Source organism: Macrobrachium rosenbergii, chromosome 13 (genome assembly GCF_040412425.1).
Source record: "Macrobrachium rosenbergii isolate ZJJX-2024 chromosome 13, ASM4041242v1, whole genome shotgun sequence".
Taxonomy (NCBI): Eukaryota; Metazoa; Arthropoda; class Malacostraca; order Decapoda; family Palaemonidae; genus Macrobrachium; species Macrobrachium rosenbergii.
This window is the reverse complement of record NC_089753.1, coordinates 21,471,279-21,484,807: the sequence shown is the minus strand read 5'-3', so window position 1 is coordinate 21,484,807 and position 13,529 is coordinate 21,471,279. Positions and strand designations below refer to the sequence as shown.

General features: G+C 40.2%; 1 protein-coding gene across 4 annotated transcripts in view; it reads right to left on the bottom strand.

The window, feature by feature from the left end:
- Window positions 1–13,529, bottom strand: part of LOC136844983 (serine/arginine repetitive matrix protein 1-like) — a 75,416-nt gene that overhangs the window by 59,070 nt on the left and 2,817 nt on the right. For all 4 annotated transcript variants that reach the window (XM_067114480.1, XM_067114482.1, XM_067114483.1 and 1 more), the window contains exons 2-3: window positions 4,668–4,717; window positions 1,029–1,110 (exon numbers count right to left, since the gene is read on the bottom strand). In XM_067114480.1, the coding sequence (XP_066970581.1) occupies window positions 1,029–1,110; window positions 4,668–4,697 (112 nt within the window). In that variant the 5' untranslated portion in view covers window positions 4,698–4,717. The remainder of the gene's footprint in view (window positions 1–1,028; window positions 1,111–4,667; window positions 4,718–13,529) is intronic.

The following is a 13,529-nucleotide window of genomic DNA, read 5'->3' as shown; positions in this document are numbered from 1 at the left end:
AAGTATTTTGGATCTCCCAAGTTAACGTTTATAGTGGGTCTTGAGTACTACTTCTACTCTTTCTGAATCCAAATTGCCTACTGGATAAAAGATTTTCTGTTTCCAAATACAATACTCAGATTTACATGCTATAGCTTAGCTTTTTTCTTCTTTTCTTTTCCATTCCAGTGATGCTGTGTTGACCCTGAAATGGAATTTTGCTGTCTCACATGGGCTTTAAACCAAGGTCCTCAATAACTAGATTTACTCTTGCTACCTTTCCATTATGAGAAAATAAAATTCTGCTCGTCTCACCCTGTTCAGAGTTGATTAATTTGTTCACACATATTACAACATGACCTTGCATCACCTAAGAATGTAAACTTTAGTTCTCTCACAAGAGTTCAGGATATCTAGGTCAAATCTTACAAAAGACCATGCACTCATGCTGGATACTTTGTAGCCTAAGAACTACCAGGCAAGTGTGGTAAGTGTGGAATTATCTTGACTAATCATGCCACACTGTACAAAACTCGTCATTATGATTTGAGTGTATAGTAACTCCTACAACATGCCTCATTTGGTGAGCTGTACACGGTAAGAAAAGTTCTTTATGACATAGCTTCAGTTCAGTTACATAGCTTTCTGCATTTTAGCTTTCGTCAATTCCCTTTGACCCGTTCCCAGGCTGGTCAACTTGTAATGTCCTGCTTAACAGCAAATGACCTTAAATAAGGAACAAAACATTAGTTCAGCAGAAAACCAACCCAACATGGTTTCTGAAAATTTATATACCCCTGTAACATCAGTCATTTGTAAAACTGTAATAAAACAAATCTGATATGGGACAAATTCTATGATGGACATAAAGAATTGAAAAATAAAAATTAATGTTCAGAACCAGAACGATTTAACTACTACATATTTTAAAAATGTTAGTCCTTAAAAAATGATCTGTCCTTTTCTACAGGTGTCACTTCTGAAATAGTATTTACGCCACACCGTTGAACAGTATCACAATAAATAATGCCAGAAAATGCTCTACTTACTGATAGCTTCATTAAAGACACCCTTATTCACAAGGGAATAAGCCAATCCAGAGAATTTCCTCATTACATCAAGAGCTGATTCCTAAAAAGTAGATGATAAATACAGTAGAATAAAAAAACTCTATTTTGTAATTACAGAAATAATTTTAATGAATGATTTATTTTTTTACATACAATTCATGAGACATATTTAATAGTGAAGATTTTCCCTATAAATCATTTCATATGCATTATATTCTGTATTTTATCTAATATTACACATATATACAAAACAACAGGATTTCAATTACTATACTGTACATATTAACCCATTAGATTCACTTTTACATTTCAGAAGACCCATTAACCCTTAAACGCCGACTGGACGTATCGTAAGTCGACTAAAATTGTCTGTCGGGTGACGAGTGGACGTACGTGACGCCGACTACAAAAAATTTCAACCTCGTCAACTTTGACTCGACTGAAATGGTCGAAAATGCAAACTTGTAAGCTAAAACTCTTACATTCTAGTAATATTCAATCATTTACCTTCATTTTGCAACAGATTTGAAGTCTCTAGCACAATATTTCAATTTATGGTGAATTTTTGAAAAAAAATTTTTCCTTACGTCCGCGCGGTAACTTGGCCGAACATCTCAGAAATTCTTTCATCACTTTGTCGTAATGTTTGCACCGTTTTATATTAGCTGTTACATAAAGTTTTATATATGAAAATGTGCGCAATTTCATGTAGAATACAACAGAAAATAACTCATGGTTGTAGCTTTTATCAGTTTTGAAATATTTTCATAAATCACGATAACTGCCAAAATTTCAACCTTCTGTCAACTTTAACTCGACCGAAATGGTTTTAAAAATGCAATTGTAAGCTAAAAACTCTTACATTCTAGTAATATTCAATCATGTACCTTCATTTTGCAACAAACTGGAAGTCTCTAGCACAATATGTAGATTTATGGTGAATTTTTTGGAAAAAAAAAAAAAAAAAAAAAAAAAACTTTTTTCCTTACGCTCGCTGTAACTCGGTTCAACATTTCGAAATTCTTTTCAATACTTTGTCGTAATGTATGCACCGTTTTATATTAGTTGTTACATAAAGTTTTATATATGAAAATGTGCGTAATTTCATGTAGAATACAACAAAAATTAACTCATGGTTGTAGCTTTTATCAGTTTTGAAATATTTTCATATAAATCATGATTAGTGCCAAAATTTCAACCTTCGGTCAACTTTAACTCGACCGAAATGGTGGAAAAACGCAATTGTAAGCTAAAACTCTTACATTCTAGTAATATTCAATCATTTACTTTCATTTTGCAACAAATTGGAAGTCACTAGCACAATATTTCGATTTATGGTGAATTTTTGAAAAAACCTTTTCCCTTAAGGTCCAGCCGGTAACTCAGGCCGAACATCTCAGAAATTCTTTCGCCACTTTGTCGAATGTTTGCACCATTTTATATTAGTTGTTACATAAAGTTTTATATATGAAAATGTGCAATTTCATGTAGAATACAACAAAAAATAACTCAAGGTTGTAGTTTTTATCAGTTTTGAAATATTTTCATATAAATCACGATAAATAGAAAAAATTCTACCTTCGGTCAACTTTAACTTGACCGAAATGGTCGAAAACTGCAATTGTAAGCTAAAACACTTACAGTCTAGTAATATTCAATCAATTACCTTCATTTTGCAACAGACGGGAAGTCTCTAGCACAATATTTCGATTTATGGTGAATTTTTGGAAAAACTTTTACATCCGCATGTTACGAATTCATGCATCATTTTGTGATAATATTTTCTCTGTGTTGCTTTGATCATTTTAAAATTTGTTATATACCAAAATCATCGCAATTTAGTGTACAATATAAAGAAAAAAAAAAAACTCGTTAGCTTTAACCGTTTTGCTCACAGCGCGATTTGTATACAATTATATATGAAATTCTTTTTTGCGCTGTCATATATTTCAATATTTATATATGATAAAGATTTTTTTTTTCATTTCTGATGGTGGCATACTAAACTTCAGGCAATGACAAAAAAAGGAGCCAAAAATGAACTCTTAATCTTAAAAGCTAAGCGTGCTGTGATTTTTTGAAAAAAACTTTTTTTCCGCTTCGGCGCTAACTCCCGAACGCTGCCGGCATACGACAGACACTTTTGTAAACAGAGGCTCGGCGTTTAAGGGTTAAACACTTTTGTTTACCAACAATCCATAATGATGTTCCTTCCACATGCTATGCTATCTTGCTCATACTGCCTCTACATTACTCAGACTTGTTCCTTGTTTCAAAGACTTGTATACAATACTGACTACTATAGTTACAACTGCCTACTACTCTTACATTTGTGATTTCTTTCCATTATTCTGAATGCACAGAGTCGTGATAGTTACAATTTCAAGCCCTCGTCACCAAAACATTCCCACATTTTGGCTGCTAGTAAACACTTACCGGTATGTTCCATGCGATGTGTGCTCATTGACAAATTACCCGTTAAATATTTGTTGTGCATACTGACAAATTGCTATCATCAAGACTAAAAAATGCTGAGATCCATAACTGGAGTCAGCCAAGCATCACAATGAGGACACAGAAGAGAGATGAAGTGTTCAGAGGCTAGAAAACTGATCAAGATCTCAAAAGAGAGACTATTCAGGTCTTAGATGAGAAAGGGAGATGAACAATCAGTTGGGCAAGTGGCAGATGAGTCAGTGGCTCAACAATGACCAGTGGGGAAGGCCAAAAAACCATGGATGAATAAGATAAGGACCTGAACCAGATGTGAATTCTGGAAGAGAGGGCACAAGATGGAAGAGAATGGAGTTCTTATCAGTTACTTTACCACATAATGGGAGAGCCAATTGAACAAGGATGGTGATGAGAAGGATGAGGATGATGATGCTGATGACATTGTAAATCTGGGGAGAGGCTGCATGACAGGTGTTAGAGGTTACACAAAAGAAGGCAGGGCACTCTCCTTGAGGTACAGGGAACAAAGGCAAAAAAATGTCACATCAGAAAGGACCAATAAACTGCCTTGAAGTGGATAAAGAGAGCGAGAAAAGTAAATGAGGACTGCTGATCAAAGAAACTGCCCCTGAGCTAATGAGATAATCTTCTTTTGGTTCACTTTCAAAAAGAGAGGACAAAAGATGCAACACTCCAAACATGGATGGATAAAAAAAAAAAAAAAAAAAAAAGATAGGTAGGATGGAGAAATGAACTTTTACTGAAGGGAGAAGCGCAATTAAGGCATATGATTTTGCTATGACTTACTATACAAATGATCAAATACTAAGTACACCAAAGGTCAAGCACCGTGGTAGACAGAAGTCAGTTAACCTGTAGTAAAAACAATAAAGACTACTACAGCACAACTGATGCCATAACTTAAATCATCATTTGGATATTGTACTGCGCTCTGACTTCATTCTGCGACACTGAAGGTACCTGATGACTACTCTCAACATGCATAATCTTCTAGATGAGCTTTCTAGTTGAAAGTTGGATGATCATTCAACAATGCAACAAATCATACATACAAAATGTCTTACAAAAACACTTAAAATATATATATACTCAAAGCAAAGGTCTTTAGTGCAGTACAGAAGAAAATTTTAATCAAATACTTACATTGTCAAATGGCATTCTAAGGAGTGCCATGATGGATTATGTTATGGAACCTGAAAAGTTGAAAATAAGCAGTTATGAGTGTAATGAAAGGAAAACAAAAGACAAGACAGGTTTTATGCAAAAAAAAAAATAAATAAATAAAATAATAATAATAATAAATTTTCAAAATAATTTGCATCTCTCATAGATTAACAAACAGGAACTTTTTATAAAGGAATACTCCAGCACAAGCTGCTAACAGTCGCTAAGGCTTGGTACAAGGGGAGTTAATTGGTAGCACATACATGAAAGCTAACTCACTGGTCAGTGACCCACCATTTCTTCCTTCTGCAAAAGGGACTATGCAGGGATGGTTAAAGGGATTCAAAAAAAAAAAAAAAAAATAAACTCTGGTTTGCATATCTATGAAAAACTCAAATAATTTTGAAAATTTGGTTTATTCCTATAAGAATACAAACCACCACCTTTTATACAGGAGAATTACTCCTAGGGTGGGAGGACTGTCTCACAGAACTGAGTACTGTATAAGCTTTAGGAACATGCAAGGGTGTGAACCTCTGCCACATCCATACTCAAGGAAAGGTAAGGGAAATCCTGTCTTTCCTGTGTAGAGAGCAATTAAACAAGATATAATGGATACCAAAGATGTCTTGCTTTATTCAAGGGTTTGAGTGAACAGAACAGTGCCAACTTCAGTAAGTCAAGACAAGGACTATGATTAATCTTCTTCAGAGGTTGCCTGCATTTCTGGAAGTCACGGTGCCAAGATCAACTGTCCTTATCTCCTGACTTCAGCAAATCAACTGCTGTAATTACATCCACCTTGCTTGGGATGTATCTGTTGGTCACTGTACTGAATGTTCTTCTGTCTACTTGTGTACATGCACTGCAACAGAGTAGATGAAAGGTCACTAGGACCTTTTGTTGACCATGGCACTACCATAGTATTGTTGCTATCACACTGAGGAGTGTCTAACTTTGGAACTTGAGACTCTTGAAAGTCTAAAAAGAATGAAAAATCTCTGGGGGAGGATAATGTAACCATGGCACTACCTTGATGTCGTTGCTATCAAAGGAGTGCCTATTTGGACTGAGACTCCTGAAACTGCCATAAGTTCCATATAAAATTCTCTCACTCTCAGGTTGTGGATCAACTGGTAAATGCTGCAGCAACAGCTACTGCTTACATCTCCCACTCCTCACAGGGGGAGTGGAACTACATCCTGTCAAAAGAAGTGGAGCTCTTAGACACCACTTCTTGATTGAGTAGGATCCAAAAACAAGTTGTCGGAACTTAGTTTGGAGGTCTGTTGATCTCCCAAAGAATCAGGCAGAAAAACAGGAAGTTGTAAGCCCAAGACTTGAATCATGGATGCGAAAGATGTCTCCTAGGCGTCAACAACATCTGAAGTTTCTAGGAGGTCACTTATCCAAGTACTGACTAGTACCAACGTTTCTAATCATGGATGTAAAATACGTCTCCTAAACGTCAACAGAATCCCGTGCTCCAGAAAGTCACCTATAAAAGTACTGACCTGACCCAATCATTGCTAACTTCACTGATCGGACAAGAAGCGATATTTTCAATGTGGCGTGGTCAATGGCTGTTGTGCCCATGGTCTGTAGAGACAGAGCCGAATAGTAACAGGTACGGAGTGTCGAGATTGAAGGGCTAATTGACTGTCTTCCTAGATCAATCAGTTTTCGAAACGTCAAGGTGTCAAGACCATTTGTCGCTAACACTGACCCTAGTGACTGAACTTGTGTCATACATCCATCATCCTAGTGTGTCTGGTTGACCGCTGTGCTGAGTGTGCTACCGCAAACCTGTGCACCCACATCGTCAATCAAGGACATGATATGACACTAGCTAAGAAAATACCGTGGTACCATTCCTTAACAACACTATGGAATGCCTATCCTTGGATCCTGAGGCTTGGAGAGCTAAGAAGATCCAGGTTTTTGAGGTGCAGACTAGGTCTGGCTAGGCTAGGTTGGGTTAAGTACCCAACTGAACCTAACCCAACCTAGCCCCTTGAAGAGCAGCTAAGTACCTTCTGGTTGATGGCACGAAACAAGAAGTTCTAGGATACTGAAGTGCAGGTTTGGTAATGTTAGGCTAGAACTAGTTAGGATAGGCTAAGTTAGGTTAAGTATATAACCTAACCTAACCCCTTGAAGTGTAGGTGAATGCCCTTCGGTTGATGCTTTGAGGCACGAAGTATCTCTGGATGGGAAGTATGCACAACACCCCAAGGATAGTTGTCATCTCACCATTAGGCTAACTCCTCTCACCTATATGAGAGAGAATGGGAAAGTGTGGGGAGACCTTGTCAAAGACCAGGACCCCACTTTCCATCTTCAAGAACTAGGTTTCATCCTTGTGCTAAGAAGAGTATTGTAGAAGAGGATACTGAGGCTGTTGTACCGAGGAGTAAGCCTGACCCACAGACCTATGGAGCTAGTATATAATTCTGACTGCACAAGGAAAAAACCTTGCACGATCAGTATTGACTGACTCCTGTTTCAACATAGGGTGGTATGGTTCTAGAGAACTTGAATGAGCGAGTGGACATTGATATGGAAAGAGAAAGTAATGATGACAGATTTATTCTGAAGTGGACCTCATTTTGGTAGTTAACACGAAGTGTCATGTTAACTAGCACTGATTCTAAATGATGAATGCTGGGCTGGAAAGAGGAATGACAAAATTGTTCCAACGGAGCCTTTCACCATGCACGACAACAATGAAAATGTTTCAAATTTGCCTTCACAGGAGAAGCAAGTCAAACCTTCTTTTCAAAACGAGAAAACCTGTTACCAATGACTACCCAAAAAAAGCAGAGTTCCCTATGTCCTCTGGTGGGAGGCAAGGCTATCATAAAACAAGAGAGGTTTAAGTATGAGAGCCCTTCCTTCCCACTAGTATTGGGAAATGAGAATGAGAGGAAGGAAAGAAGTAACACTAAAGCTGTGTCTCTGTAATTGCTTCCTGAGGATCTAGAAAGGCTGCTCTGAAGCTAGAAATGAGGTGTACAGTAATGCGGAAGTACTCAAAGGATAACAAACAATTCACCTCTCTGGACTTCATATTCAAAATCCTTCTATAGGTCAACATCCAGTGAAGGCCCATTCCAGGCTGATCACCAGCAAAATCAACAGCAAACGAAGACCAAAGCGTTCAAAGGCTGAAATTCCTCCTTGAAAAGAAAGGTGAAAGCCTAACAAAATACTGTATTTAAAATTAATTCTATTTTTCTTAGGCTCTTACTAATAAAAAAACAAAATCCTATTGAGTAGGGCCATGCAAACCTTGACCTGGGTTGGCCTACTTCGGCCATTGTGGGAATCAGCCTGCTTGCAGATATCTTACATACCTGGTCAGGCAAGATCAAAACTAACTACAAAGGGTGGAACAGGAGGGTTAGTCCTTCATGAAAGCTACAATTCACATGCCTAGCAAGAATAAAAATTACTTTTAAATTTCATATTTGTTTCTAAAGGGATCTGAATCTATGCTTTTATAAATGGAACCTCACTCTTGGGTGGGAGGCCTATCGTCCTGCTACAAGGTTTAACAGGTGGGCATGCCCTGGCACTAAAGGAGTGCCCCAAAAAGCTCTCTCTCTCTCCATTTCCCCTAGGGCCCCAACTGTACACATGAAGGGTACCATGATTGTACTCGCCCTGCCAACAGTTACGAGTAAGGATGTCCAAGTCCCTTCAGGGAGGGGATGGAAAATCTCTCAAACTTCAGGTCATAGGGAGGACCACCCCTCCAAGTGGGATACCTAATAGGAAAGGTTGTGGATATCCCCCCATTCTCTTGGCTGAGACCAGGGATAGCAGGAAGACCACCTCCAACATCAAGCCCCTGTCATTTGCCTTCTTCAAGGGATCATATGAAGACTGCCAATTTGCCTGAACACCTGCTGGTGGAGGAAGGGCAGAGGGTGTCTGAGACTGCCTCTGCAGCACTACTGGAAAAACCCTTCTTTCAGCACTAATGTTGGACAGCCTACACTTGTGTATGCAAAGGGAACTCACTGCACAAAGGTACCTGTTGCTGTGCTCCTGAACCAGAAGAGCGGGAGACAAAGGGAGTTCTTTTTGGATGTCGATCAATAACTCCAGATAGTGAATGTGCTACTCTGCTTGTGGCCACAGGGGAGCCTTCAATGTCACTCAAAAGGCCTGGGAGGTGAAGAGACAGTTCAGGACCTTTCTCAGAATTTCTCAGCTGGCTGAAGGGTGTGAAAGCGCATACATCCATGTTGTCCCAAAGTTGTCAGAGAGCATCCTCATCACTGCCCTCAGGTCCAGTGCTGGGGAGCAGCCCAAAGTTGTCAGAGGGCATCCTCATCACTGCCCTCAGGTCCAGTGCTGGGGAGCAGTTAAGAGGGAGCACACCATTCCTCGCTGTGGTCAACAGGTCAAGAGTGGGGCTTTTCCAAGTAGGGTGTTCACTGTCTCCTGGTGCAGGGACCACTGTGTGTCCATATTATGCTCTCTCCTGCTGAGCTGGCCATCCACTATGTTCCTCTTCCCAGGGACGTACCTGGCTGTCAGGTCAACCCTCATTACCTCCGACCAGCCATGCAACTTCACCACCAGTTTGCACAGCCCAGACAATATTGTCCCTCCCTGCTTGTTTATGTAGGGTAGTGCTGGAAGGCCAACCAGACTGCCTTCATCACCAGGAAGTTGGAGTTCTTCATTGGGGGGTGGGTAGAGCTTTCGGCTGGCACGCTGTGGCCCAGCGTTCGACTCTCCGACCAGCCAATGAAGAATTAGAGGAATTTATTTCTGGTGATAGAAATTCATTTCTCGTCATAATGTGGTTCGGATTCCACAATAAGCTGTAGGTCCCGTTGCTAGGTAACCAGTTGATTCTTAGCCACGTAAAAATAAATCTAATCCTTTGGGCCAGCCCTAGGAGATCTGTTAACCAGCTCCGTGGTCTGGTTAAACGAAGATATACTTAACTTAACCAGGAAGTTGGAGTGGTCCTTCTCCTCCTCTGGTCCCCAGGTCCCATTCAGGTGTGTGCCCCACCCCCTTCAAGAAGCATCAGAGAATACCAACTCCTCAAGGGATGGTTTGCTGAGGGGCACTCCCCGCCAGTGACTGTGGGGGTTCAACCACCAAATGTCATTCATTAACAGAATCTTTTGGCTCAATGCCTTCTCCCAGAGCCACCAAGCCTCTTTCAAAGCCACTATAGGGACCATGTTGGGGACCTCACCCAGGAACAAACTTCTCAAGGGAGACCAGATGACCTACTGTATCTGAACCTAACACTGCCTTGTCGGCTAGGTGGATTCCTTCACAGAGTTCTCAGCTATCTTTCTGAAGTGGAAAGAGTCGCACATTCAAAAGCTGAAGCTCTAAAATGGGATGTTGATTGTGTACCTTACCAGTAGTGTGGCCTGATCCAGCAGATGCTCAGCCTGAGCTACTGCTCCAAGTGGGGAGGAAGGAGGAAGAATCCGGTTACTCTTCCCTGACCTACATCAAACCAAGTACTCTGGTAAGATACTTGTCTGTCTAAATGGAGCTTGGGTGGCTATGCAACTGTCGAGAAACTACAACAAATCCAAAAGAGGTATCCAGGGATTTACTTATACACAGCATCCACCAGGTAGACTGAGGTAAAGCTGGTCTGCTTCAAGACACCTGTCCTCATAACCTGTAATACTGAAATGCTCTTCTGAAAGGCTATGGATGGACACATCATTCTCCCTTCAGGAGTCATGAGCTCATTCGATCACTTCACTAAACCAGAAAGGTAGGGTGATCCAAAACACCTTCTTATGCTTGCCAAAACTAACAAAAGTCACCAACTTTCTGGCCTAAGAGGTTGGATACTTTTACGATAGTACCTTAAAGCTTGCACCCTGTAAAAATCCATCTCATATGAGTCACCAACAACGAAGTCCCAGAAGAAGAGGATCAAGAATCTCTAATAACTCTTGTCAGACTGACAGGTTGAGTTTTTGCCCCAAAATCAGGAATAAAGAACAAGACATCCCAACCCTCTGAGTGCTGACTACATGGTATAATTACTGCAACTCCCTGATGCTCTTCACCAAGGCTAAGGCTAGCAGGAAGATTGTTGTGAGCATGAGCTCCTATTCCCAAGTTTCCCCATGGACTCACACTGCGCCTGAACTAGGCTAAAGAGAACGAGGCACATCTCAATCAAGAAGATGAAGTTCCATAGAACAAGGCTGTTCACAGCTTCTCAGGAGCAAGGATAACCCTACCAGTGAAGAGATATCCACTTCCCTCATTCTAAATACCAGGCTCTAGGCTGAGTGACAGCCTTTCATCACACCTACAGAGGGAAGCTTTCCCAGATGAAGGAATAGTAGGATGTTTGCAGTCCACTGAAAAGGTTTTCCAACTAAAGAGCAAGCCCTTCTTTGACATCTGAGAATGCATACGAAGAAAATTGGCCATAATCTGTGATGTCAAAGAAGGGTAGCTGGAGGGATTATACTCCCTGGTGGAATCTCATAAGAGTCGCCCATGAAGGAATTTCTCTCAGCGCCACAATCAAGAGGGTTAGCAGATTGGGAAACCACTCAGAATGTGTCCACCAAGGTGCCTCAAAAGACATCCCGAGACCCGGTGCGATCTTGACCAGTTGGCCACCTGATTAATCAGATTGCAGAGTGGAAATGCTTACGTTGTCCAAGGGATACCGGAAGGCATCTTCAATCATGACACAAGAATCTGAACAGGAGAGAACAACACTAGGAGTTTCCTACTTTAACTGTGTGGCAAACACGTAAGTCATCAGTGTACAGGCAGTCCAGGTTAGCGGCGGGGGTTCCGTTTCCAGCCAAGCACCGATAACTGAAAGTCCTTGTTAACCGGAGCATCACAATAATTATGGTAATGAATGGCATTTACGAAGCTGTAAGCATCAATAAACCGCTTAACAGCGCCATTAAGTGGTTACTGGCACCGATAAACTGCTTACCAGCACCGAAAATCTGATTAACGACGTCTTTAGCCAAGTGTCGTAAAACCGAAATGGCGTTAACTGATCCTGCTGGTAAGCGGGGGCTGCCTGTATTTCACAAATCTCAAACTGCCTTCCTGAAATGCAAGAGTGTAGGGAACCATTCCTCCCCAGGGCCTGCCACCTGCTGCCTAGCTGACCTGCTCTCACATTCCACCTGCCAGCTCAATGGTAAGGCACACTGCTTGTAAATCTGCCTTGCCAACTGACAAGAGGAGATGAGAAACTATCCTCCACTGCTTGTTGACATACCCCACTACAGTGGTGTTGTACTCATTAATGCTACTAATGACAACATTTTCAACCCAAGGATGTGATTATGGTTTCAAGTAAAATTTACCAATGATTACCTAATGAATTAGCAAACTAGAAATGAATAAGAAATAGATAAAATATTCATGGATTCTCTCTTTCCTTACTAAGGTCATCACTCATTAGATGTTTAACAGAAGAAAATTTACAACTAAGCCTATAGTCTACAATACTGGTAGCTTATGTATTACTTTGAAGCACAAGTCTAATTGTTCTTTAATCCTCTACTTAAAAATAATGATGATAATATCTATCATGTATAAATTTCTAACTGCTACACATTAGTTAATTCACGTTAAAGGTAAATGTATATGAAACAGCTGCACGAAGATATTGCTTAATAGGCCTAATATAATTTTTTGGTTAAATAATTCATAAAAGGCTGTACAGTATATAATGCAGTATATAGGAGAAAATCAAAGAAATCTACTGGGTAAAGAAAAATCCACTGTCTCTTGTTTATGTTTTTATGTTCATCTCCCAGAGCCTGGCATTAAACACAGTGGAAGCTCTACGGGGCATTGTGTTTAGTACCTGCCCCTCAAGGACAAAAGCAGAAATAAAAACAAAAGACAATAAATTTCTCAAGTAGTATGGTGATGGGTACGCACTGGTGATTTTGCCTCCTAGCAAAAACTAACATAGAATAATAGTTACTATACATGCTCTACACCACCCAAAAGTGGCTCACCTGGTTAATTTCTGTCACTTGGCTAATCAACAACGTTTTCTAGTGCCCAGTGCTCAATGTTAAATGTTAATTGGGGAGGGGACGAAGCCTAATCCTGGCCAGGTCAGGGCAGGGAAGCCAAAGTCAGGTTAAAAAGGAAAAACCATGTATTTGAAAGGAAATTTAGCCCCGCTGATCTGTTTCCAGAGGGGGCGAAGCCCTTTGGTAAGGTTAGAACACAGCACTCTAAGTCAGATTACGAAGGTAACTTCTGGTTGGATTAGGACAGCATTCCAGAAAGTTTAGGTTTGGTCCATTTTTCACTGACGGATTTCTCACACCTACCTGTCTCCCTAATCTGCTCCAATTTCTCTTTATCTTGTCAGATTTCTCAGATTATCTCACACACACTACATTATATACAGTACACCTTTTCTATATTAATAACAAAAATTATAATAGTAACATATATCTTCTCGCTGATGTCACCTTTACATTTACCTGCACTAAACTGTATCCATTATCAGGTACAACTCAGCCTAACAAGAAAAAAAAGCAAGACATGCAGACTGTGACTAACCTAATGTAGGCCTAAGCTAATGGAGTAGTGTGTGTGATTAACCTAAAATAGGCCTAAGCTAATGGAGTACTGTATGTGATTAACCTAATGTAGGCCTAAGCTAATGGAGTATGTGATTAATTTAATGTACGCCTAAGCTAATGGAGTATGTGATTAACCTAACGTAAGCCTAAGCGAATGTAGAATGTGATTAACCTAACATAGGCCTAAGATAATGCAGAGTGTGATTAACCCTTACAGGATGGGGTATATGTATATTAAGCACACCCC